We start from the raw sequence: 27187 nt of genomic DNA, 5'->3' as shown, positions 1-27187 counted from the left end.
GCGCTAAACGTCACATTATAGAAACCAATAGTATTTGCAGAAGGCTCTCGGCTAGGCAGGCCACTTCCTGCCTTCGTGAAACGGAACTGCGCCTCTTTTGATTTCCATTTTTATTGTAAGACAACTGAGTGGATACATACAGTTTATTGGATTCAATGCACGATTTGAGTTGAAACCAATGACAAAAGGAGTCTATAAACCAAAAAGTCCGTCCTTATTTCAAAAGAACTTTGGATACAATATAAACAGAAAAATCACGGCTTTAACAGATTTTAAAAATCAAGTAGATTATATCGTCATATAGAGCTCACAAAGTTAGTTTCGATAAACTTAATAAGACCATTTGAAAAAAAAAATAGTGCGGCTTCGTCGATAAAAGTTATTGTACCTGTAACGTTGGCGTTGCTCATCCTATCCTACCTAAGTAGCAAGGACTATAAAGAAAGCCGGACGTCAGACATGTAAAGCCTTAGAATCGCCTGCATCGAAGGCCAAAAGACATTTCCTGCGCCCTTGTCGTGCGTGAAACGGAACTGCGCTTCCTTCACTTTCCACTTAGTTGACTCCACGTCCTACGATAACTTAATGTAAGCTCGTCTGGGTACGTTAGGAGGCTTACGGCCAAGTGAGTTAAAAAAAATCTGAATCAAATTTTCGAAAAATCTATTCCTTTGAAGTTTTTACTTGTGCACATGTATGTATCCAATGAAATGACCCGCATGACCGCATGACCAACATGTTGCTTTAACAATTCACCAAGTAAGAGAAACGAAGAAACTGCTTTGAACTCATTGGAATCCTGTTCCATTCTGTTGCGGATTCTGAAACAATTTCAAGTTTTGTACCGCACAATAATTTCCAGAACATCAATATTCTACCGCCATCGTCTCATCTCCGACACAGAGCTATAAAACGTGCCTGCATACAATAAAGGTGTCTCGAAAGCTTTGTATGCTAATCCGCCGTGGTCTGCGGATCTTGAAACTATAATCAACGGATTGACGGCCTGCTTTCGACACTAGTTGCCAGGGAAAGGGCAACTCGGAATCTCTCTGATGTAAACATTCAGCACTAAGTTCAAAGTTATGAATTTGTAAATGTTTGTCGTTTTATTACCTCAAATACTACTTTATTTCTTTAACAACAAGCGAAAGCAAAGCAAGCTAAAATTGTACGTTTGATCATAGTACTGTATTGTCTGTATTCTACTAATTAATCTTCCAAACATCTCAAGAGGTGCTCGTTATACTATCATAATTATTTCAAGTACACGTTTATTACCGCAGATACGGTTGTTAATTTGCACCCAGTAAACTCCCACTCGTAATCTGTTAAAGAATGCGCGAATATAACTAGAGCCAAACAAATATGCGCAGACCCAATATTATTAGGCATGCTAATCTTGGCAAAGCGCGAACATGTATTGAGGTCACATCACATCGCATACGGTGTTTGGCCAATGCCTTCTGAGAAAGTCAAAGTATAATTTTGTTACGTATACTCGATGGGTAATTTTAAGACAATTGTTCTATCAAATCTAAAAATAAGAAATGACATGGTCGCGTGCGCTTGCCTTGTCTTCGGCCCCCTGCGCGCGCGGGCGCACAGAGGGGACGCACGTGGACGTGCTACATTAGAATTTCAAATCGTGTCCAAATAAACGACTAAGCGCCCAAGACAATATCGTGGATGTAACTTTTTTTTACTAAGATTCAAATAAACGTATCCCAATGTGAATCTATTTATTGTTAGACTAAAAATCAATAAACTGCGACTCATAGCGGCACGTCCTAGCAGGAATTATCGGCTCTTCTTCGTAGCGGTCGAAATTGCTCGTATCTCCTGGAGTCTTATACTTAGGTATAAACGGAGGGGCTGTTCTACAATTTAAAATCGAGTCCCACTCTATCCCTTTGAACCATGTATGATTTTTAAAATCCAGCACACCATTTCTCATCATTCCGAATCTTTTAGTTATATCAACCTGTAGCGTATTCCTAATTAAATCTCTTAAACTTGTGTTAAAGCTCGATGGACATCTGTATTTTCCGGCGACAATCTTTTCGTAAGTCTTCATCGGATCGCTTGCATAAAATGGAGGATATCCTGAATTCATTTCGAATAACAGAACACCGAAAGACCACCAGTCTACTGACGCGCCATAGCCTTTACTCAAAATCAACTCTGGTGCTAAATATTCAGGAGTACCGCACAGAGTCCACGTTCTGCCATGCACTTGCTTGCAGAATCCAAAGTCTGTTATTTTCAAGTAGCCAGTCCTGTCTATCAATATGTTTTCAGGCTTCAAATCGCGGTAGATAAGATTGCAGAAATGCAGATACTCAAGTGCCAAGATAACTTGGCTGGCATAAAACTTCGCTAAAGGTTCCTCAAACTTATGCATCTGTCTCAAATGCATAAACATTTCCCCTCCAGGCACAAAGGGCATAACGAAATAAATATAACTGTTATCCTTGTGGCTAAATTCCATAGATACAGTGAACGGGAAGCGTATGGCCTCCAGTATCCGTTTTTCGTTCAAGGAGTGTTCCACTTGTTTCATTTTAACTATCTTCTCCTTGTCGAGTACTTTCATCGCATAAAATCTGTAACTTTTAGAGTGTTTTAATAACACTACTCTGCCAAAAGCACCCGTGCCCAGCGTTTTTATCTGTTCTAGGTCTTCAAAGCACATGTTAAAGGTTGGTTTTTTGCACCATCGTTCCTCAAACTCTACTTTTAACTGGGCCATGTATTGCATGTAAAGTTTCTGCTGTTGCTCTGTGTATCCACTCTGTACTTCCGATGTACTACCGGTTATCTGTGACACAGCTTTATATGTCACCGAAGAAGCTGCACTTTTCCGAGAATACATGATTACCTATATTTATTCCTCGTTGATACAATTGACGTAATTTTACGACATTTGGCTCGTGGCCATCGAGATTCCAAATGTACCTAAAACGTCTTCAGATTGCTCGTATCTCTCCTAAATCCCTCAGTACTGGCAAGCTAATCTTGTTTTCGTATGAGCATAAATACGAAACAAATTGTTATAGAGGTAAAATTGAGATTTCCTTAAACAAGTGCCCGAGGGGAACGCTAACGAAAATATTTCTCTTATTGTAGAGATGGAAAGTACGAGGGTGCATAGGGGCGAGGGGTGAGGGGTGAACGAACTGAGGGGGCAGGGGTGGAATCAGCTGTGTCTGGGGTGACACGCCATGCGGCAGCGGCTGTCCCGACAGGCATATTGATCAGTGCACGTGAAACTGTTCCACGAAACTTTCTGCCCCTTGTAATCAATAGCGCCGGTCGAATCTGAATTGTATTAGGTATGGGTGTAACCTGTAAGAGGAAGCAAATCAGAAGAGATGGATTGTCTAAATATTAGATGATAGAACAGGAAGAAAGTCCGTTAAGCAGACTGGTGACAAGAGTTGTTGGAAGAAAACAGCATGCTTCGCCGACCTAAATGGCACCTAAATGGGTTAATGTTTTAGACAAGCGTGTGATAATGAATGGCTTGATTGACTTCAATTATCATATTTCACGTCAACAAAACTGAATGACAGATATTAACGAGCAACAATAGAAAACAATTAAGAATAGCTCGCACTCGTCCCTAATTAGATTGAGTTATGATACGAAACGGTTGACCCGCGCCATTTGACGGCGATAAGTGTGTTGGTTTAGGCTGACTCGTTTGCATAAGCCGGTCGTAATCGTAACGACTCCGTCCACTATATCATGTCTATGACAGCACAATCTTTGATTGGTACATGCCAAATATATTTGCTATTTGTCGATGATACTCACGTTTTTCATCTAATACCACCTTTAATTTACCTGAGCTGGCGCTAAATGTCTATGACAATTTTATCTTAGTATTTTAATATTGGTACGCCTACACACAAGTTCCACAGTGAAATATTTTGTTACTTTACTCCAAATTAAATAATTCTGTAGCTTACGTTTTTTTGATAATGATATCGAAGTTAGATTGTGTTTAACACTTTAAGTTACCTACCCAAGAACTATAAGTAGGCCGACGAGCAAAATAAAAGGCGCGCATAGCGTTCGTTATTATACCGTTACTGTTACTCGGTCACATTCGGCGCACCAATCGCCTGAGACCATTTTTTATTAGGATGACGCATTATCACTAAATTGACTACTAGTATGTGAGCAGCGCACGTTTGTAGTACTTTGAATTTTTCTTCATAACCATGTGTTCCCCGAAGAGTTTAAGTAGCTGTGATACGTAAACACGTATTGTGTTCTGGTAAATCAATATGCTGTTGTAATCATAGCCAACTGAACGGGGGCATACGATCGGGCTCAAAAGATAATAGCCGATCAAGTCGCGCATATATGCCAGTGCCACTAGTGAATAATGTCCCTCCTTATAAGTCCACATTCTCGTATCGTGTAGCCAGCGATTATGGGGTACTTGGCCTGTCAACGGACCAGTCGTGCTTCGATAGTAATTTAATTTTGATATGACGACGTGATAATTGCAATACGATGACTGAACATGTTGTAATCTTATACAATTCGCTTGTGGTATGATGATGCCTCAAGGCCAAGGCTTGTTACGCGATTCGCCTCGAATTTAGATGTAAAATGTACAACGAACAAATAACCTAGCCTAGCCGTGTGTTTTACCGATCTGAGTTGAATGCTCTTGATATTCGGTGTATAAATTACCTCGAAACCCGTAATAACTATACCTACATTTGGAGAGCAGATTTATTTCCTGCACGACTAGTCTGATCTGATCTAACATGTATCATTACCTATTGAAATTTCGATTTCTATTGGCCGACTGCTTAACTGACGGTTGTTGAGAAGTTATTATATTGTTAACAACGGTGTGGTTGGAGGGTTGACTGTAATTGAAAAAATAAAAACTAAAGACTTGATCCCAAAAATTCTAGGTACATACACATACAATTATGCAAGAAAGTGACCGCGCATATCGTATTAACCATCTAAGTAGGGTCGTATCGTATACAAATTCTCTACAATAGATCTCAGCGCCAGCCTATAGCGTGTGTGCGATTGTCCGTCGAAAATTGAAAAGATATTATTAATGGATTGGCCAGCCGGGCCCGACCGCAATCATTGCTCAAATGTACGGTCACCTTGCCGGTCAAGGCTGTGTAGGCCCGCAGTCTTGCTTCGCGTATCTGCAGCTTGGCACGTCACCAAAAATTGGCGCATTGCTGTTCTTGAAGATCGAGATCCTCCCATGTGAAATTAATTGAATACGCGGGAGAGTTTTATAGCTATGACGTGACGACCAGTATAATTGCACTCTGAGATTACGCGTATTTTTTACACATCTCTAGGTCACTATTAGGCTAGATTAGCTTGCATGCACTCGGTAAGCAACGAGAATATATCACCAGCTGTCAAAATGACGCTGTTTACTGAACTATTCAGTTGGCACGAGGTACTGCGTTGTTCAAAATTTCAGACGCCCGTAGGAAGTTTAGTCTACAGCGCATAAACACCTCAAAGTTTAATAGCATAATGTAAACACCATCTTCATCTTCGTCTTACAATTACTCCTCGGAGATAAGACTTTCCAACTAAGAAAATTACCGTCCTTAAATAGATATACTACAACACCGTTCTTAAATTGTCACTCACGAACTTTTAAAGCGTGTTTATTTTTACCTTTCCGGTACGAGTGTGTAAGTAGTAAGACGTTTAGTTTGCTTTTAAAAAATAGGCTCGTTAATGTTGCCACAGCGACGTCGGTTACTTTTCGAGGACGTTTGGTCAACACAAAAACTAGACGAGCAACTTCGGAACGTCCGATGACAGTATGTTGTGCATATTCATATTCAGCACATGTTTTAATTTTAACGAACGTGACGTCAATAGAAACGTAGAAAGTAACGTAATGTTTATTTCACAGTCTATTTACGTTTGTCCTGTCTGACATGATAAAATTTTGGAGAATGAGAACAGACATTTAAAGTGCTCTTGTATTAGTAGTTCTTGAATTTCTCATGGATTTCGTGAGAGACGGCCCGAATAATTTACCAAAGCGCCCTGTGACCTTTAAACAGTTATGTCGCTAAAGGTTTCTTCAATCTTTTTGAGTGCTTGGAGCTCATATACATTTATTAAGACCACAAAGTTACTATGTCCCTGGAAAATTTATGGTTGGATCAAATGGTATCAGATAAATCACTCAACAATGAAGTGCTATCCATATAGCCATGTTATCGGGATGGCTTATTTTATGGATGTTAGAGACTGAAATTGGAATGGTGTATTCGATTATTTCGATTTTTATCAATGTTTTTCTTCTGAAGTGGATGAAATGTTCAAAAACAATAAACTCTTAAATTTTGTTATCGGGATTATGTTTGAGACTGTGGAGTAGAGTTTCTTGTACTTATCGGATTTTAATCATTTTCTTTCTTATTGGTTCGTCTTAATGTGTTCGCTAAACGCTGAACCCTTAAAATTTTCATTTTTACGTTGTTATTTATTTAATCATTTTGAGACAGGGGAGAAATGTAACCTAGTAATATTAAGGCTATTGTTAAAAAAGCGCTGATAAACATAAATGTATAAATGTGTAAAATATTTAATTAAAATTTAATAATGTAAGCAGGGGTTGCATCCCCATATCCCTTAGCCCATAAAATCTTAAAAATATAAGATTGGAGCTAGGAATGTTGTAATTCTTGTTCTTTATAAAAAATAAACAGTTAAATTTTTTTTTTTTTTAACTAAATGTTTCTAGACTTGTATTCAACCCACATCAACTAAATTGTTCCTCGCTTACTCCCATCTCCAAACCGTCTTCAAAGTCAAATCTGATATTTTAATTACTACAAAGACATAACTGCCGTGTCGCTCCAGGTCGCTTGGTAATTACAAACTGACAAAGATCTATTCTGAAACGACCTTCGCCCTTTACGCAGCGTCAATCAAAAGTCCGCGGTATTACGTCAACGCTAATGCCCTTTTACCCATCCCTTCGTCAAGTATAAATATCTCACCTTTGCATCAGGTAAAAATCAGCTTAGGGTTTAGATCAATATTGTCTTTTTAAACGGCTGACGTAAACGGGAATGTTTTTTTGGTATTCTGTGGTGTTTTTATTACACTGTACAAACAAAAAGAAAAAGTAGGGGTCGTGTCGTATCAAAAAGTCAAAGAGCTGGCGCGGGATAGGGAAAGCTGGAAGATACTCCACCGACAAGAGAATAACTCTTAAGCTAATGATGATGACAAACAACTCATACGTCTTGATGAATTAAAAGCAAACAATACGACGTAGTCTATAGGCGCTTAAAACTCCTGACCGGCTAGCATGAGTTGCATTCTCGCGCGCGAGTCCATACTTGAAGTCGCGCTAGATGTATGAAGTCACGATCGACTCATGCTAGTAGGTCAGAGCTGTGTGGTGTGTCACTTGTGCATTGCCGACCCTATAGGTTTATGGGGTCCTAACATCTTAATTTATAGAATAGAATCAATGCAAATGCTCCAACGTCAGTAAAATTATTAGCCTGATAGCAAAGTACCAGAAAACTACAAATTTACACAGAAGTGCGAAATTGGTGTCGAACCAGACTTGATTTGGTTTTACGGTATATGGCCAAATGTTAACATACCAAATCAGTCTCACAACTTGTACCAGATATGTAAGAAAGTTCACCAGGAGAAGCCGGCAATCAGAAGCAATCTTACCGACCAAATTAGTGTTGTATCTCGAAAATGGTAGTGTTTATACACTTAAAACCTTGCCATATATAATTATGCCGAAGTATTTCCGTCGGATATCGTAAATACTAAATACAACTTGCGAGATGCGTGACTCATGCCCAGACTCGGCTGTGTAACCTCTAGGCCTATGTTGTATAGCAACTGAAGAGACTAGTAGGAATAAAGACTGTTAAATACCTGCACGGACCCGAACTTAACGATTTATTGAAGAGTCGCATGCGCTTGTGTGTTGTTTCACTCTTGCCTTGGCAGAGTAGTCGTGATCGTTATTTTAACTATTGGTGACAAACTTCACAGTGAACAAGCTGCCGCGGCCTTCCTAATAATGTATTTGAAGTCATTTTACGACACATTATACACATTTAAGGCGTCCTATTCTCGAGGTTTTAAAAACTTCTAATAAAATAGTATGGCGTGCCCTCAGCTTATCCATGCTAATTTTTTAAATACGAAGTTACCTTTTCTCTTGTAAACAACTGAACCACCTTTAGTTGTAATGATTGACAATAATATTACTTCATTTTTAGGGTTCCGTACCCAAAGTGTAAAAACGGGACCCTATTACTAAGACTTCGCTGTCCGTCTGTCCGTCTATCTGTCACCAGGCTGTATCTCATGAACCGTGATAGCTAGACAGTTGAAATTTTCACAGATGATGTATTTCTGTTGCCGCTATAACATCAAATACTAAAAAGTACGGAACCCTCGGTGCGCGAGTCCGACTCGCACTTGGCCGGTTTTTTATGTAACCTACCCTCTCGGGTTAAAGGGAGCTTGTATTATTTACTCATCTCTGGTATTAGCTAAGGCAATGACAGCTTATGAAGTGAATGAGTTAGGTCAGCTAGTCTATTGGACTATATCTGATTGTAAACAAGGGCACCTATCACTTGCGTTTATTGCACCAACTGACGAGCGACGTTGAAAAAAAATCTACATAGTTTTCGAAGTACCTTTTTCTAGGCATTATGTACTCATAATTACTGGAAAAATGCGTATTGTCATTACGTTAACCATAATTCAATAAAAATGATCATTTAAATGTTATGAGTATTATGATTTATGATGTGTTTATGGGATTGACAGAGTTTTTGTGACGTCTAACTAAAGTCTAACGGAAAGATCTAAGCCGAACATTCGCATTCGGCCCATCTCTAATCTTGACTTCGGAAGTTCGCGCGCGTAGGTTATATTAGTTATATAACCCATCCGCACGGCGCGGCGCTCCGTTGTGCGAGCGAGAGATAGAGAGACAGAGCGAGCATCGCTATATAAGTGCATAGCGTTATCTCGCTTACACACCGGAGAAGCGTGCTATATCAGTGTGATAACCGCGCAAGATCGACGTGTGCACAAAAGTGACTCAAAAGATTTGAAGGGCGTTATAAAGCTGCATTTCCCAATGATGTAACACGCCCGCCGAGATGTTAATTTTAACTGGAGCGAACATAAACACCGACCACACATCAACATGGCCTACTGCTTCATTAGTATCGAATTTGTTTTCCCTTTTCACTGGCACTATGTAAACATGGTATTAAATGGGGCAGCCGATAACGTGCAGTACTAGCTTTTACTCGCGAGTTTACGTTGAGCTTTTCAATCGAGATTTAAAAGACTTCCATCTTTTTGACAAATATGATCTAGGTCTCTTCGAAACAAGTGCATGTGAATTACGCGCCGTTACTGTACAGTCAAGGGCATAAATATATATACATTCCCAAAGTTTCAAAAATATGTGTACGCTCTTACACCTTAGACAATAAAGTCGTGTTTTTTGAGCCATTTGTCTGGATCGATATTTTTGCCTTCGACTGTACCAGTGACTTGGGTTCTACAGTCACCTTAGGAATTTTTACCTGTGGTTACCTGAGTGACTCCAGATGAGACCTCTTTATAGGGGTAAATTATCTGAATCATCTCATCTTATCATTTTTATCGGACATCGGTCAGTTTGTCGACCTTTACTCAGACAAGTAATGCAAGGCACCACCTCTGTAAATAGTCTTGTCCACTACTCTACCACTAACTCTGTATCAGTCCTGTCATCACCTTGCACCACATCAACTTGTGCACGTGTGCATAATACATATTTGCTATTAGTAAAGGTACTAAGCGTTTTGTAATCATACTTTAACTCTTGTTCATTAATCCGATCCATTAATTCCGACCGGCTTTGGTAAATGGACCAGCGTTATCCGCTATAATTTTGATATTAAACGAGCGCCTACAAGACTCGCCATAAACCAGCTACTTTGCCTGAAATTCTAAATTTTAAACTTCACTTCCTTCCTGCCTACTTAAAAAGATATATAAAATGCGTCGTAAATAAAGTCCTATTAAGCTGTCACAGACAAAACTTAGACAATGTCTCGTTTCTTGCTCAGACAATATCTCGTTTCTTCAGGAACACACACACTCAAAAGTTTCATCAAGTCTGAAGTAGTTGGACCTCCGTTCATTGTTCAAAGGCGTCTCGTCATTAATGCTTAGGAGGCTGCCTTTGTCTTCTGCTGGAAAAGGACTTCTTTATTCAACCTTTGCATTCTCGGTTACGACGTGAGAGAAGTTTTCTGGCGATCCTATATATCGTTACCTCAAGATCCGTAATAACTGTGCGTAATGGAAAAGCACATATGTGGCTTTCCATCACAGAAGGCTTATGCCTCAAGTGCAATAAGGACCTTTTTATCTGAAATTTCGACAGAAATTCCTAAATGTAATAACTTGGTTAAGAATTAGCTTTAAGTTTTTTTGGTTGGGGACTGACAATCGGCGGTCTCGCTGAGTCTCATCAATTTTACTGCACAAATGTTTGTAAATTCTACCTGATTTTTTTATTGTGCTTGCAATTCATTGTCTTTGTTGGTAAATATTTTTTTATAGCACATGAAGAATAAGGACCCTTCTCTGATGGAAAGCCACATATTATGATGCTGGGCTAAGAGTAAGGGCTAAGACGGACATTTTTAGAGTACTTGTTCTTTAAACTTGTTAGACTAGAAGTTCGAGATACCTACCTACTTCTACTTTTTGAGATGATTTCTAATACTTCCTGATATTTTGCAGATTTAACTCTTTATTTAATTAAAAGGAAAATGGGTCAGAAAATTCCATGATAATCAGTTCAGAATTATAATACAAGTCATAAGAGTCCCGTTATGACTTGTATTATAATTCTAAACTGATTTAAGTGTGTGTACTATATACTCTATTACTGGTTTATTCGACTCATATCTCATATGAAGCGAAAACTGGACTTTTTTTCCTCTAAAACAGTGTTTACTCCAGAAATGAAAGTGTGCATTTATCATGGAATTTTCTGACCCAGTAGTTTTTACGAATTTGGTCATGTCTCTTAGGGATTAAATTATGGTATAAACAAGCATTAGCGTAATTAAATTACAGTTTCAGTTTCATTTCGTTACATTTAGGTGGTATAGTATTTTATGCAAATGGAAATTCATAATTGTCATCGGTAATATCGTATATTAAGTCAAAGAGGTTCAAACTATTTACAATTTTGTTAATACAATTTTGTTGATTAATGAGATAAGCTGCAGATATTAATATTACTGCAGAATTATACTGCAGTAATAGGTTTCTTTTGTAGTTACCTTTATTAGCATGTATTAATTAAAATAAATAAATAAATAATGTAGTATGGTCTTATGGTAGTAGGGCCTTATTGACACCCGTCCATAAGTACCTCTCGATGTGAAAACAGCTAAAATGATTGTATTTTTCTTTTCAAGTGTTTTTGAAACTATTGTGATGGTAGCACATGGTTTAGGTATTTGGCATAGAATCCACTCCGTGTGAGTTCAATTAGCGCTTAACTGATTATTTAATTGAAACCTAACTAGTTTCTCTGCTTATATGAGAAAATCTCTAGGACCGGCATTCCATAGAGCCGACATTGACTTCGACTTTAGCTTCAGTTGACTCATTCTACGCAACTGTTGTGGCATTTCCTATTACGACTTGCGGTAGCGTTTTTTCTTGTTTCCTGCCATTTATTCCTATTTTGCATTGTTAAATTGTTACATCATTTTGATGAAGCTTTATCAGCGCTTTTTACGTTATAATAGGAAAAAATGCCGTAATATTGTCTTCGGTTACCGCGATAGTTACTCAGAATGAAATAAAACTATGAAAACGCAATATAATATACGCGATATAATCCGTTTTCATAGTTTTATTTCATGAAAAAATGCCGTAGTTTTAACAATTTAAATTAGTTGATTTATGATTGATTGATTTATTTAAATTATTTGATGATTATAATTATTACAGCCATTAACAATAGCGATAGTCCTAATAAGTTAAACAGTTAATATAATATGTAATACTTACAATTCTCAAACATTTAGGAATCATTTCCGACGATTTGTTTTCAAAACTTAGGTTTGAAGTAAATTATTATAAAGAGCGGAAATGTAAATACATATCTCTATTATAGAATAGAATAAAATTTTATTCGAAAGCACAAACAAACGAGACATTACATAATATAAAAGATAACGTATTATTATTATATCACGGACAATATAAATAAACGATTTGCGCTAATAATATTACAGGACTTCATTACCTGCATTATGTCAATAATGCGTAAATTATACAATCCCTAACAAGTTTTCTCGTAAACAGACTTTGTTGCGGTTGAGATCTGTAAGACGATCTGTGACTGTAATCCTAGGCGATGTCAACGAACCTATCACTGGTTTATATTTTGTATTGCGTGATTACTGATCAAAATTTATCCGGCAAGATGATTAAGTATGATTTCGTAGTAGTTACTAGTATATAAAGTAGTTCGTCTTTGTATATCTTCCTGACGACCGGGTAACAAAATTTGCCAGTTAAAATTCAACTCTGTCAAATTGACAAGGAATTAAAAATTAATTGAGGACAAACTATATGTAGGAAGCGTCCTACCCTCCCTACCCCTTCCTACTACTCCTGACCAGCGAGTCGTTAGGAGGGTATAGTAGTACTATACCCTCCTAACGACTCGCTTGAAAGCTTGTATGTACAAATTAAGCAGCCTTCTACGTGCAAATCCGAATAGACGATACCTATATTAACAATGTAATAGACCATGAATAAGCGGGCATCCCGCTCGTTTCTTCCTAGAACGTGCAGAATGTGGAATGAGTTGCCTCCTGAGGTATTTCCTTTGTGCTACGACATGGGATTCTTCAAGAAGCGGGTATTTAGGGTTCTCAAGGGTCGGCAATGCTTAAGTGGCTCCTGTGATGTTGCTTACGTCCATGGGCGACGATGACTGCTTCCCATCAGGCGGCTCGTCTGCTCGTTTGCTGAACATCACATAAAAAAAAAAAAAAAAAAAAAAAGTCGATATCCACATCGATATAGCTGCATTCGAAGTAAACGCTACTATAACAGTAGCGTTGCAGCAGTAACTATTTATTAATCTGTGATGCAGCTCGCACTGATTGACGGAAACATGTACATTTTGAAATGTGTTTGAATTGCACGACTCAATTTAGGCCATGTTCGTTCTATCTCCGGACGTCCAGGCGTGGATATCGACTTTCTAATTACATTGTTAATATAGGTAGAATCGTCTATTCGGATTTGCACGTAATAGAAGGCTGCTTAATTTGTACCTACAAGCTTTTTATTTATCTACAATGTTAAAGCTTGTTTACGACAAATTGGTTACAATTGAATTATAAAATTATTATATGAGGAAAATACCACAATCTTATTGTTAATTCAAATCGCTTTCTTGTTTTCGTCTGTATTGTACGATAAATTGTTTTGCCTTTAAATTACTAAGACGCAGAACTATAAAAACTTTAGCGACAACCCCTTGGAAAAAGTATCAATAACTCCGTAATAAATAAAGCGGTCAATACAATTTGGTCAGCTATTTCACGGCCACCATCAAAGCATTAAAGCTCGTAAACTTATACGTCGCTATGCCACAAACACGGCACCAATTTCTTTTGATGTCCCTCTCCCTTCCCCCTTATAAGTATAAAGTCCATAAATCTAATAGGATTACGCTTGTGGTTTCCAACTTAATCTTGACTTTGAGCGTATTCTGTTGTTCAAATCGAAAATTTTAAGTCTCAGAGAAACCAGTATAATTCGGATTTCCAATAGTGCATACTTCGTTATTAATGATCTCGAGTTCATATCATATCTCATATGCATACGAAGGGCTACCGTGAACATCGAAATATCGTTTAGAGTCGGTCCACGCTAAGTTTTCATGCCAAGTGCTACGTTAGTTACGGTATTCTTACTGCCTAGTTTGTGCAAAGTTTGCGTGGGCAGTCTATTTACCTTTCTTTTGATCAAATATTATGCAAGAGCGATAGGTGGAGAGACAAATAAACGAACGACTGATTAAACGAATTGGTTCGGGGATAGGTATAGCATTTATAGCAAGGTGCTTCTAAATGTACAACTAGTAAGAAATGGGATTTGACAACGTGCAACGTTGCAAAATTGTTGCGGATCTCAAAATTATTACTGGTTTCCATGAGTTTTTAACTCTCTGCAGTTTGCATTTGCAATGGGAACTGGTACACGACTCGAACTTGTATGTCTTCTGAAATAGGGGGTATTACTGCAATGCTCTGCCACCAGAGTGCTGTGCAGCACTAGCCCCTTTAGTAAACCATAGAGTAACTTATACATACGTCATACTGTGCCTATAACAGTTTCTTGACAAGTTTTCTGAGATAATAAAATATGACATTGATGTTGATGCATCAAGGCGGTTTGTTTATAGAGACCTACCGGGAAACGCGAATCCAAAATTTCGCTATCTGCCTCTTTATCGCTCGAATGTGCAAGTGACAGAGATGTTAGATAACGAATTTTGATTTTCTTGTTTCGCGATATTAGACCCTCAGATTGTGGTAGTGGCGCCCCCTACGCTGAGTTTTGCGTATTATTCCCTATTATAATGATCGTTTCTCTTTTGTTACAGATTTATCGAAAAATCGCTTCTGTGAAGTGCCCGAGGAAGTGACGACGTACATTTTTTTAGAAAAGTTGTTGTTATCGCAAAATATACTAAGGAATCTACCTGATGCGGTGGGCGGTCTACAGTCTCTCACATTCTTGGATCTAAGGTGAGAATTCTATCACATTACTTATTGATGCAAATTCCTTTTAATAATTACTACATAACTACATAACGTATAACATAACACTCTATGATAAAAAAGAGGAATGGTCTATGTTTATATCTGTAATAAAACAAAACATCTACAGCCATACATTTATTTTACACACGTTATTGTGTAACATAACTAATATCACTTAACAAAATCACCCATTAAAGTTACTTGCGAATGTACGAAATAATTAAAACTAGTCATAGTCACGAACCTAAAATTAAATCAGTTTGTTACCGCGCGCGGTATTGTAGTGAGCATTTTGCAATACTTGCATCAACTCCATCTTTACATTCAATCGGAACTCTTCAGGTATGGCCTTGAAATGGGGCAATAAAGACAAGAAGAACAACTTATCAGGGTCCTCTCCCTCCTTCGCTGGCTGCAGATCAACATTTGCAAACACAAATTCCTCAGGCGGTTTGCACTTTTTAACTTTAGTGACAGGACTCTCTACCGTCACATCGTCATCTGAGTTATTAGATCTATTGTCCTCGTCAAAATTTTCCTCCTCTTCTGTGGTATCCTCTTCTTCTCTAGGCGCTTTCTGCTTCCAGATCTTTCGTCTCTTCTTTACCTTGAACTTCGGTCCCTCTTCAGAATCGCTTGTTGCATTCTCTGTGGGTAAATCCTGGTCTTTGAGCAGAAATTGTAGTTGTTTGCAGTATAAATACGGGCGTCTAGTTCTGCTGGGGTTCGCTATGTACTTCTGGAAGCAGTCGCGGATGCTCTTCCATTTCTTCTGAAGCTGTAGTTCTGGAATGAGAAAATATTGATTTTATTGAAGTGCTTGACAATACCGAGTCGATTGATCAAACTGTATCCCCAACTCCCAACAGACGTCACTGTAATTGATTATTGCGTGTACAAGTCACATTGTAAATTTAAAATGCTTTGGAAGATATGAATATGTAGATTATCCAGACTGCTATTCTATATTCGCTCTTTTGTTGTCATTGTTATGAAAATGAAGCGAAGGTGAACATTATTAAGTCATATGACATAAGTAAACACGTTATAAGAAGCACTACATTACAGTAAGTACTTAAATACAAGGCAGTTGCTTATAAATACATTAATTACCTACAAGGAGTTTGCTTTAAATCCGTAACATAACTTTTGTTTATTTATATTGCACTCAAGATACCCGGCGTTGTTTACAAGATCTATGTATATGTAGGTATATTGCGGGCATTGCGGCCCAACCCGCTACTGTGAAGCAAATGCACTCTAATGGCCAAACAGTGAAAGCAAATTTATTTTCGTCTCTATAAATAAAAGAATAAAGTCCAGTATCGATCGGACGCACTGTTAGTATCCAAGTTATCGATACAGTACAAAAGCGGCATAATTACCTAGCTCGCGCATTTCGCTCTTCGACACCTTGACGTTGGTCTGCAACAGTTCATTAACGACTTCATTCCACAGCTTGTGCCTTGTATTCTTCGTCCTGTACTCCACATTGTCGAAGTCCCAAATGCCGGGCCGCTTCTTAACCTCCTCTATGAGGCGTTCAGGGTCATACTCGAACTGCATGGTAAAAAACGCGCGGGTTCGCACACGGGCGGGCGACGGGCGACTGACGCGCGGCGGGACGCGGCGGTTGAAGCGCCAAGAAGGGACAAGATGGCCGCGCGCTAGGGTCCCCAAAATTAGTGGTCCTTGCGACTGGAAATAAATCCTACATAATTAGCTATGAAAATGTATTTATATGAAGTTTAGAATTATGAGTGAATAATACTGTATGTTTTATATAGATTGTTCTGTATCATTTTCCAAAACCCGAAACGACAGAAAAATCTTATTATGAACCTGCTTACAAAATTTCACGAAAATTACAGTTTCCCTAACGCTTTGGTCAATTACCTACCCCAATGAACTGATGTTGCATTTCGCCATTGATATTTTTTTTTCATCATAATCAGTTCATTTAAATCGTCAATTCGTTTGATTAAATGCCTGTGTAATGTCGTGGTAAAGGTAATGATGTAAATATGTGATATTCTACGAGTAAAGGTGCCTTATGGCGGTCGGCGCTTACGCCATTATTTATTAACGATGCTCCATACTGATGCGGTGTTACGCGACGTAAGCGCCGCCCGCAGCTTCATCCGTGGAACGTCACATTTATATATGTTGTAAGTTGTAAATAACAATGCTGAAAAATCGAAAACTCGTACAAAAATATCCCATTATTAATTGTTGTTTTAATACAGAGGTCCGTCTTAGCTTGAGGTGAGTAGGTAATATTGTTTTCAATGGATTTTACTTCACCTTAAGAGTCCCCGACAAGCTCGGTTCTCCATACAAACGTAGTTACGCTCTCATTTTAAAACGACTAGCTAGATTGCTCTGAAACTTAGTACTTAATTACAATAGGATAACCTATATCTAGGTCTGAAATTAGTTTATGTAGCTTCAGATACCATAGTAAAAAATACAGCGAATTTAAGTTATTCATACAAAACCTGTTTTTGCTCTATTTCGATTGTTTTATACACTAGAGCTATATAAACGAATTTCAGACCTAGATATACCTCATATCATTGTATGTGCAAAGTTTTATTACAATCCAACACGTAGTTTTAAAATGAGAACGGAACTCCGTTTGTATGGGAAGGTGAAATTCGGCCGAGCTTGCCGGGGACTCTTAAACACTCGAAGACTATCCCAGCTCCGTCCGAAACGCTCTGCACCCTACACTCGCTTATCGACCAACGAGCGGCGCAACCGCGCCGCGCGGGGGGAAACGAGCGTTTTTATCCTCGAATAAATAACAACCGCTCCGCTAACTTATATTGAAATCGCTCGACTAAAATAATTGATAGGAATTTTATCGTCCCTTTGACGTTGTTTATTTTCGTTGACTTTCAATTTGTTTACAAATGTCACATTGACTTTTTTCTAAGGCGTTGAACTGAAAGTAACCGATGAGGTTGGAATCGTATGGTCGAGGCAAGAAACTCGCACCATCTGTACCAATGCTTACGAAGATACCTACTGATAAAACAATATATAAAATTACAATACAATTAATTTAATTCGTAGGTACCTGTGTTGAAAATTGAGCATAGCTTTTACTGTCTTTGCACATGGTCCAATAAAAAGCACCATGTTTGCCTTAACTTCAAGTTAGGAATAACAAAATTGTTTGGTAGTAAACAAGACGTAGAAGCTAGAGGGTCTTTCCTTTTTAATTAGGTACCTACTGACGCAGGCCTCCATTGCGTATTGATGGTCCAAATTGGAAACATTCATGGTTTCGTACTTCCTTCCACTTGTTTTGCTTTTGCTCAATAATTTTAGCAAAACATCACTCCGGCCTAACAGAAGTCATTGCCCCTTCTCTGAGTTTAGACCGAAATACTATAACTATAACAGAGCGATTTAGGAGATTGTCCTAATAGCGTTGGAAATAAACTCTTTGCTTGTGGATATGCGAAGCGCTTTTATTGTTATGAGGCCCTGGTATAGTATAAGTGGTATACAGCCGACATCAAAGATATGTAAACTTTTTTGCCTTATTACAATTGCATTCGTTCCAGGAGTGTAAACATAATTTGACGTTGACTGTTTCAAATGGGTTTGCGTTCCACACACTGTAAACCTCATCTCCATTCTCCATACTAAAGCACCTATTTGATTACTATGTGGATATGGTCTTACTACTTTCTTTAGGGTTGTTTTGTCTGTAAACATGAATTAAAAACTGGTTTTAAGCTAACATAGGGGTATAACAATGAGCTGCTTTTTCTACCAATATTAAATGGTCCATTCTGTGTCGCTGGCGTCTTGATGACTCATTACCATATTAAAACATCATAGCTTATATTATTAGAGCGCAATAATATTTACGTTAAAGGTAAAACAATGGCCCAAATCCACAAGAAATCTGTTGAAATTTTATTAGACCTTGACCTGTACTGTACTGCAGTACCTGGGTACCTCCAAGGTGACTTTTGTGACCCTTTAGGTGAATTTCGTAAGCTTACATTATTCTTGGCATTTAGGTATACGCTTTTGGGTCTAATAACCCCTCGGGCGGCATGGGAAGGTACTTACTCTACGTCATTTTTGAATCGTTGGAATGACAACCTCGAATCAATCAATTAAATTTTAAATTTTCGAACCGCCCCGCTACGACCCGCTACTGGCTGCCAAAAGTTAAGTATCTACTTACCTTCTTAGGTATAAGAAAAATAGCAGTTACCTGACCTTTTTTTTAGTCTGGCATCGTAAATTTTATGATTGGATATGGATAGTTTTAGCGTCTATACCTTTGGACTTAGATGAGAGTGAAAGAAACAAAACGCCTTTAAAACAGCGTCTTAATTACTTTTGTTTCATGTTCCCCGATAAACTGTACCATGTCATATTGAATAGGCGATGCGATATTGTGTACACCATTACGGTTGCATTAACAGGTACAAAAAGAGCTTGACATTGTTATAGTTTGTGGGTCGGTATAAAGATCAGTGGGCGGGGTGAACGACCTGAGATGTCACGGCCGACGGTTCTACACACGTGTGTATGGATTGACTTGAGGAGCCGTTACTTTAGCTGCTTTCATTCATATCGGGATGTCTCATTCAGATGGTTTATTGCACATCCTGACACGTATAGAATAGTTAGTACAATCAGCTGCAGAGATAGTCGACTCCCCTGCTAATTTACTGCGTACAGCTGACTGTACGCGTAATGCTAGGCAACAGAGTCGCTATACCATCAGAACTGCCAATAAATACTGTATTAGGCACACTGACCTATAGGGCGACATTTGATGTAGCATTTTAGTTCCAAGTTTCCAACTTCAAACTAGATATATTAATTATATTATAGTTATTAAAAGGCTTGAGAACACTTGAGAACTACCGCTTACCTTACCAGATTGTATTTTAGGTTTTTTGCGGAATAAATCTCACTTGCAAAATGTAACTGTTTTACAAATCTGACGGTTATAATCGCGGAAGTTTCATTCTTATTAAATATCAACTAATTGAAGCTTATAAAATATATAGTCATTAAATTCGGGCTCAATAATTCTTGTTGATAATTAAAAAATGTTCCATACAAAAATGTGCAACGTGTAGTCGATTTCCGTCTGATACAATTTGATAACCGCTGGTCAAGTTGGTACATACGCTTTACTCATGCTCCTAAGCACAGCTACGAACTCCCTTATTGCCCGCAAACATTCTGAGAGAACTACAGCACATATTTCTAATGTATTTAACATACAGCTTTGAGAGCATCCGTATGAACACGAGAGGCTCAGTTCAACGCATAATCAAATCATTTCCTCTTCATAATTGCAATCTGCAATACACGTTGCCGATGCCATATGAGCCAGGCCCCCGCACTTCGCACGTTCCGTTGGGGTGCCTCAAGGTTGCTATCGATTCTAGGGTGCTGAGAACTAGTGAGGCCATGAGGGTTCCTACGACTAGGTAGGGTGACTAGGGTCCTATTTGTTTAAGGCATTTATTAAAACAATAATTTTCACTATTGATTTTAAAGGATGTTAGAGAACTAAGACGTGAGGCCGTGGGGATTCATACGACTAGGATCTTAATTATTTTATTCAGGGCATTTATTGAGTCTAACATTTTTTATCGTTAATCTCATTGTTGTTATTGATTTGACGGTAACAGAGAGGTCTAAAGGGGCCTACTGACTATCAGTCCGCCGGACGATATCGGCCTGTCAGTTGTTCGGAACTGTCAAATTTTTGTAAATCCGTCTTCTCAATCATTGTTTAGTCAATAGTGTGCATACAGTTAACAGTTTTCTAAAAAAATTCCAGAGAAACTGTAACCGTTGTCTGGCCTACAAAAAACAAGAATAAAATTTTATCGACCTGTGTATTATTTTAATGTTGTTGCCAAGTTTCATTTTATTAATGCCTATTTTCTCAAATATTTCATTAGGTTTAACTGTGCTTTCGCGTGCTGTCACTTTCTTTGTAATTAATCTTCTTTTATAGTCTTTTATAGTATTTCTGTTTATAGTCAACGATCTTCGGTATTCTCTTGAGAATTTCATCTATTCTTTTATTATTATCTATCTTGGCAACGCTTTGGTTTGATACAGGTTCATTTTGTAAGGAAGCTGTTGGTGCAGTATTTATCATTGCTCGTTTAAACTGTATAAGTATGTTGTTATGGACTTCTAGACTGACTTCATTTTTACTAAAATATGTGGCTAGCACTATTGGCGTCTCGCTTTAGCAAGTGATAACTAACTGAAAGGATAACTTTACTTCAAACACAAAACTTACTACAAGTAGGTACTACCAGAGGAAATACTGCGAAAAAACGAAAATCGAGATTTCTTTATCTGCATCTCTATCGCTCGAATAAGCACGAGGCCGTAGCTGTAGGCCCTCAGATTGCGATTTGCGAGGTATTTTATGCTTTACACACGTCAACAGGATTACGGTGTATTTCATGCGTATAATGTCAGTGCAGTAAGCCTCTTAAAGTTATGTATGTGAAGCAGTGTGGGCGTTTTGAGAGGATATAATTACGAGGGGTAGGTAACATTAGGCACCTACGCATCTAAAGTTTTACAAGCAGATCAAACACTCGCCGGTTCATTTTTACGCAATACATATTATATTGATAGAAATGATAGTAAATGTAATGTTTCAAATTGGAACACTTTCAAAACGGTGTTCTCTGTCTGGCTTTATTCATAAACGTCAACCAAATCTGAAATGCCTTTTATAATCGTTTGTCCCTATCTGTCACTTTGGCATTTGAGTTTGTTAGAAACGGACAACCTTACAAAGGTTTGTTAAGTTTCAGAAATAACGGGGTAAAACGTTGCAGGGAACGTGGCTTATAAAATATTTGTACCTCCCAGGCCCATCAAGAAGTGTTGATGTTCTTGCGGATTTACCGCCTAAGTTCTCCCTCACCTATTTTAATTTATATATAAGATGGTAAGCTCCCCTAGTTGATGAAACATTAGGCTTGGTAGACGATTTCGAGGCAATCTAGCGGTGAACCGCTAAGAACTTAACAAGTATTTGTAAGTGTGGGCGTTTGTAATTTGGTTCATTACGAGGGGTAGCACCGCCACGTACCTACAATTTCAAGTTCTACGAATTATTAAATAGTACCAAAGAGGATATAATAAGATAGAGCGGTACTGTCATAGTAGATTTTGTAACCACAGTAAATTCACTGCCATCTATCGACACACTTTAAAACTAAAAATGAAGATTTATAAAAATACAATAAAATGTATTTAAATATGGATAAATGATTTTTTTTATTTGCATTAATTGTTTTTATGATTTTGACCCCTGTTCTTTCACTGATATGCGTTAAAATTGTTAAATAACAAACGAAACCGTCAACGCCATCTATACGACAGTAGGCCAAAGCTAGTAGCGCCCTCTGGTCGAGAATCAAATTTTCTTGATTTTCGAGGCACGTTTTTTCCTTAGACTGTATCCATCTATTACGGAGTTATATCTATCTTTGATAGTACAAAGACTAGATTTGGCTGATCAGTATAATATTCTAAAAAGTTCTTTTTATATTTACGGCATTACCAGATCCTACATGTCGCGTACAAAAAAATGCCTGTTCATCGGTCATTTTCACAGTTACTTTTCGCCACATATTCTGGACTAAATATTTATGCAGGGACTATTTTGAGCCCTAGATGATCATGATTGTACGGTTATACTTGTGAGAGGAACTAAAACTCTACATTGTTATTATGCGTGTTTATATTTTTTGCAAGTACAGTCCCTAAAGTACAGTTCAGACCAGCTAAAATAACTTCAATGTGTACTTAGACACCTTTTTTGTAACGTTTCTTTCGTGATAGCAAACAACTAAAACCATGCACGGGATACGGTCAATTAACACCTATCTTTATCTCAAAACCAACAGTAAACTGTTCATCGGAAACCACAAATATAGCCCCATCAAACAGTATTAGGTACACCCATTTGTAGTCCACAATAAAAACCTTACGTAATGATAACGATCATTGTATTTTCCAAACGCATGTTCCATTTTCGAAAATTCGCGCGCCGTTTCCACAGTAGAAATATTGTAACCAGTATTTTGATTCTGTAATTGCACGCAATTGGCGCTCTCTTGTGTCGGAGGCCAAGATCTTTTTTGGGTCACTGAGCCAGTGAAGTAAGTAAGTAATTGCACGCAAAACCAGCCTGAGGCACCTTGTAAGTAGGTTCAAAAATAGATATAACTCCGTAATAGATGGATACAGTCTAAGGAAAAAACGTGCCTCGAAAATCAGGAAAATTTGATTCTCGATCAGATGGCGCCACTAGTTTTGGCCTACTCTCGTATAGAGGGCGTTGACTGTTTCGTTTGTTATTTATCATTTTAACGCATACCAGTAAAAGAACATGGGTCAAAATCATATAAAAATAATTAATGCAAATAAAAAAATCATTTATCCATATTTAAATACATTTTATCGTATTTTTATAAATCTTAATTTTTAGTTTTAAAGTGTGTCGACAGATGGCAGTGAATTTACTGGGGTTACCAAATTTACTATAACAGTACCGCTCTAGTACAAGTTACTCTATGGTAGGTTGTAGCAAAGATAGTTATAACTCCGTAATAGATGGATACAGTCTAAGGAAAAAACGTGCCTCGAAAATCACGAAAATTTGATTCTCGATCAGATGGCGCCACTAGCTTTGGCCTACTCTCGTATAGTGGGCGTTGACGGATTCGTTTGTTTTTTATAATTTAAACGCATATTAGTGAAAGAACATGGGTCAAAATCAAATAAAAATAATTAATGCAAATAAAAAAATCGTTTATCCATATTTAAATACATTTTAACGTATTTTTATAACTCTTCATTTTTAGTTTTAAAGTATGTCGATAGATGACAGTGAATTTACAGTGGTTACAAAATTTACTATGACAGTACCGCTCTATCTTATTATATCCTCTTTGGTTGTAGTTACTAATGTTACTATCAGGCTGAATTGAACTATTTCAGTTTATTATTAGGATAGAAAAAACTTGTAATGGTAAAAATAAACATCAAATATTTCAATGTTATAAATATTTGTTTTTTTTTTTCTTTATATTATTTATAAAGTAAAAAAAAAAGTTTGTTGGGCTCGTCCGGGATTTGAACCCGGGACCTCTCGCACCCTAAGCGAAAATCATACCCCTAGACCAACGAGCCGGTTAGGCAACGTGTCGAAAATTATCGCCAGTTTAAGGTAGGTATGTCAAGGGCCATAAATTAAGATTAAACTTATGATATGATACTATTGCTAATATGATTTAATCATTTTGGCTAGGATTATTTAGTGACAAGATAACTACAACAGGTTTGTGATATTTTCAATTCGTTATCCACTTTATTCATCTGTTGGCGAGGGACGGACGCTTAGTTGGACGCTCTAAAAAAGTATATATTTCTTATAAATTCGCGAACGTGAAGGTACTAAACCCATTATTTTACTGTTTGTCCTACCATTGCTGTACTCACGCGTCACGCTGGTGCGTGTGCGCCGAGGCGCGTTCACAATGCGCGATTTACGCCCGCTGCCAGCTTTATGACAGTGTTTCGTGAACGTGAAACCATGCTATCGCAAACAGCGCAGTTTCGCGCATTAACTCTTCTAACCATGCGTGCAAATCTGCGGGTGTTTAAAGCTGATGATATATCCAAAGACAATGGATTTGCCTGCTATAATAAATAAGTTAACGGTTTCCCATTCTAAATTTTGGCGAAGTTAGCCGTATTACTGTTAGGTACGTATAATCTATCGTACCAATTATCTGATTATTAGGTGTCCAGTTGGCGTCTTAACCTACCTATCTGCTGGTGGAAATCCATTAAAAGTACCACCCCAACGACAGAAAGTTATTAATAACTTAAGCGTTTGCATTAATCCTAGTTCACCTCATTTCCTTCCCATCTATTACCATTAGCTTACTCCATAATCTCCATATTATCTTCAGCACAACCATTTCCTAACACTTAATCACATTCAATTAACCATTTACCTGTATCAGCTACTCAATATCTTTTAACGTCAGATAATCAAGAGAAAGCATGGACTATGCCAATAAATATACGCCAATTCTGTTTTCGTCTGCATTGCGGCATTCAATTTATGTTTTGCTCTGTGCTACGGATACGAAGTTAGTGTGCATGTTAAACTGATTTGGTTGTATACTTATTCAGATACGTAACAATATGACGTGTTGTCTAAGTTGTCTTCAGTGTAATATTAGGAGCTTACCACGGATAGTCACCGTTGTTCCGTACGCAAGCGAAGTTTTTGAAGATTTGCAGGTATAGGTAGTTTCTTTTTCTGTGTCAAAGGATATCAAAGAAATGCTCAAAAAATAATCAATGCATTAACCACCGAAAAATCAATTCTAATGCATGAAATAAAATGCGTTTGTACGGGACAGCCCGTGAAATGCTTCATTAGTAGATTGAAACCTCCGTTGCCAGGCATGATTTAAAAAATAAAATAAAAACAAATACACAATTACAATCCTAAATAAATACAAATAAATTAGGAACACCTAATTATTTCTGCATTGGAAAGACACGTTGAATAGGTAATACTTAGATACAAAATATTTCTATTCAAATAGCTCTCTTCACCCGGACTAAATATTCCTATCTCCTATATAGCTAGAGATCTTAGATCCCGTTTTCTAAGGGGACCTTGCATTTTTGAGACAAAGAAAACCGCTTGGAACAGGTGTTCCTGGGGGTGATCTGAGCTGATTTAGCCCGGTTGCCACGAGGTTCCCCCCAGCAGGTGGGCAGGGGAGGGGGGGGAAAAGTGCCTCCGGCGCGCCCCACTCTAAGCTTTATATCTGCATACATCTAGCAAATATATCAAGTTTGGTGTCTTTTTCGTATAATTCGAGGATGAAGAATTCATTTCTGTGACTAAATTTTCACTCACCCATACAAAAAATACGAGAAATTCAAAATTCAAAAATTTTCTTTACACTTTTTTTTTCGAAAATCCTCTACAAAATTAAAACTATGGCGATTTGCTCTAGAAAAAAAATACCTGTGAATAGCCCAGTTATCCTTCTATATAAAATAGTAAACTTGTCAAACATTTTTTTTTATAACTCTGTTAAAAAAATGTTTTGTGTCGCGCGGCGAACCCGCGTTGTAAGAGCGGTATGCAGCTTTTAGGATTTTTAAGTATGTTTAGATAATTTCTGATAAGTTGTTATTCTTCTGGTTGTAGATTACATTAATAAATTACTTCTGGATGTGATATATAGTTGGTCAAGCAAATCATGTCAGCAGAAAAAGGCGCGAAATTCAAATTTTATATGGGACGATATCCCTTCGCGCCTACATTTTATAAATTTGCCAGTAGTTATTATAAATGTGATAAAATTAACATAGTTAGATGTTTGACAAAAATGCGGGTTAAAATTAGATATCTATTGTTCGCAATTGTCACTACATGCACATAGGTCCGTACATTTTAGTTTTTTTAACGCAGTTGCACCTCCTTGCTCATTTGTTTTGCAGCGGCAACGAATAATCTCCAAACAAGTAGCAGCCGCCGCAGGTCGGCTTGTCCATATGGGCTCCCAATAACCATTTTGTTTGGACCAGCCCCAGTCAGCAGGGCATGGTAGCTGTTGCTGAGAGGATATAATCTGTCCCCAAACCTCCTCCCCAAACTCCTCCTTGGTAAACTGCACGGAGAATATGTTTACGTAGGGCATATTCTGTTGGAGGCAGATTCTCTAACTCAGGGTTTCTTAAACTTTTTGCTGTCACGGACCATTTTCACAATTTAAACAATTCCACGGACCCCGGTTAAAATATATTTTAGAAAAATAATAAAAACCCTTATTTATATTTTAAAATTTACTTTTATTATAAGTTTCATTACACTTAGGTCTCGTCAAGTTTATTACAACATTTCCTAATAAGTATGTTTACAGTAGATATTTGACTTACTGCGGACCCCTGATAAACATGCTACGAACCCCTAAGGGGTCCGTGGACCCCACTTTAAGAAACCCTGCTCTAACTGGAGATTTCTTATTGTATAAAGTACTCTTCGGCACTCATTTACACTCGTACCTCGTACTTGTACCTGATCTGAAATCAGTAACAAAATGCATAGTGTTAAAATACTGTCTAGGAATCAATTCACACCTCGTAATTCAAATCTGTCCAGACTTAAAAATGTAAGACTCTTACTTGTGATACAAGACCATAACAAATTTTTCCAATATTGGCAAATT

General features: G+C 37.7%; 4 protein-coding genes and 1 non-coding gene across 7 annotated transcripts in view; 2 read left to right on the top strand and 3 right to left on the bottom strand.

The window, feature by feature from the left end:
• LOC134741007 (homeobox protein aristaless-like) overlaps positions 1 to 27187 on the top strand; it is a 509271-nt gene that overhangs the window by 243071 nt on the left and 239013 nt on the right. The gene's annotated exons all lie outside the window — the stretch shown is intronic.
• LOC134740529 (leucine-rich repeat and calponin homology domain-containing protein) overlaps positions 1 to 27187 on the top strand; it is a 74570-nt gene that overhangs the window by 14412 nt on the left and 32971 nt on the right. For all 3 annotated transcript variants that reach the window (XM_063673039.1, XM_063673038.1, XM_063673037.1), the window contains exon 2: positions 14732 to 14876. In XM_063673039.1, the coding sequence (XP_063529109.1) occupies positions 14732 to 14876 (145 nt within the window). The remainder of the gene's footprint in view (positions 1 to 14731; positions 14877 to 27187) is intronic.
• On the bottom strand, positions 1726 to 3404 carry LOC134740527 (cAMP-dependent protein kinase catalytic subunit beta-like). The gene has a single exon (XM_063673036.1). It carries the CDS (start codon positions 2873 to 2875, stop codon positions 1754 to 1756), a length of 1122 nt encoding a protein of 373 aa, XP_063529106.1. The 5' UTR covers positions 2876 to 3404; the 3' UTR covers positions 1726 to 1753.
• On the bottom strand, positions 15012 to 16517 carry LOC134740526 (uncharacterized). Its single transcript, XM_063673035.1, has 2 exons — positions 16277 to 16517; positions 15012 to 15677 (listed from the first exon to the last, which is right to left on the bottom strand). The coding sequence occupies exons 1-2, from the start codon at positions 16455 to 16457 to the stop codon at positions 15142 to 15144; spliced, it is 717 nt and encodes a 238-aa protein (XP_063529105.1). The 5' UTR covers positions 16458 to 16517; the 3' UTR covers positions 15012 to 15141.
• Trnap-agg (transfer RNA proline (anticodon AGG)) lies at positions 24045 to 24116 on the bottom strand. Its single transcript has one exon. It is a non-coding gene; the product is annotated as a tRNA-Pro (tRNA).

This window comes from Cydia strobilella, chromosome 4 (assembly GCF_947568885.1).
Source record: "Cydia strobilella chromosome 4, ilCydStro3.1, whole genome shotgun sequence".
NCBI lineage: Eukaryota > Metazoa > Arthropoda > Insecta > Lepidoptera > Tortricidae > Cydia > Cydia strobilella.
The sequence above is the reverse complement of the archived record's forward strand: the minus strand, read 5'-3'. Positions and strand labels throughout refer to the sequence as shown.

What these genes read in the sequence shown, in the direction of transcription:
- LOC134740527 (XM_063673036.1), bottom strand. Translation starts at nt 2,875, where the DNA reads ATGTATTCTCGGAAAAGTGCAGCTTCTTCGGTGACATATAAAGCTGTG.
- LOC134740526 (XM_063673035.1), bottom strand. Translation starts at nt 16,457, where the DNA reads ATGCAGTTCGAGTATGACCCTGAACGCCTCATAGAGGAGGTTAAGAAG. An exon ending in GAGCGAAATGCGCGAGCTAG is followed by an intron (nt 15,678 to 16,276) that starts GTAATTATGCCG and finishes TTCTCATTCCAG; the next exon opens with AACTACAGCTTCAGAAGAAA.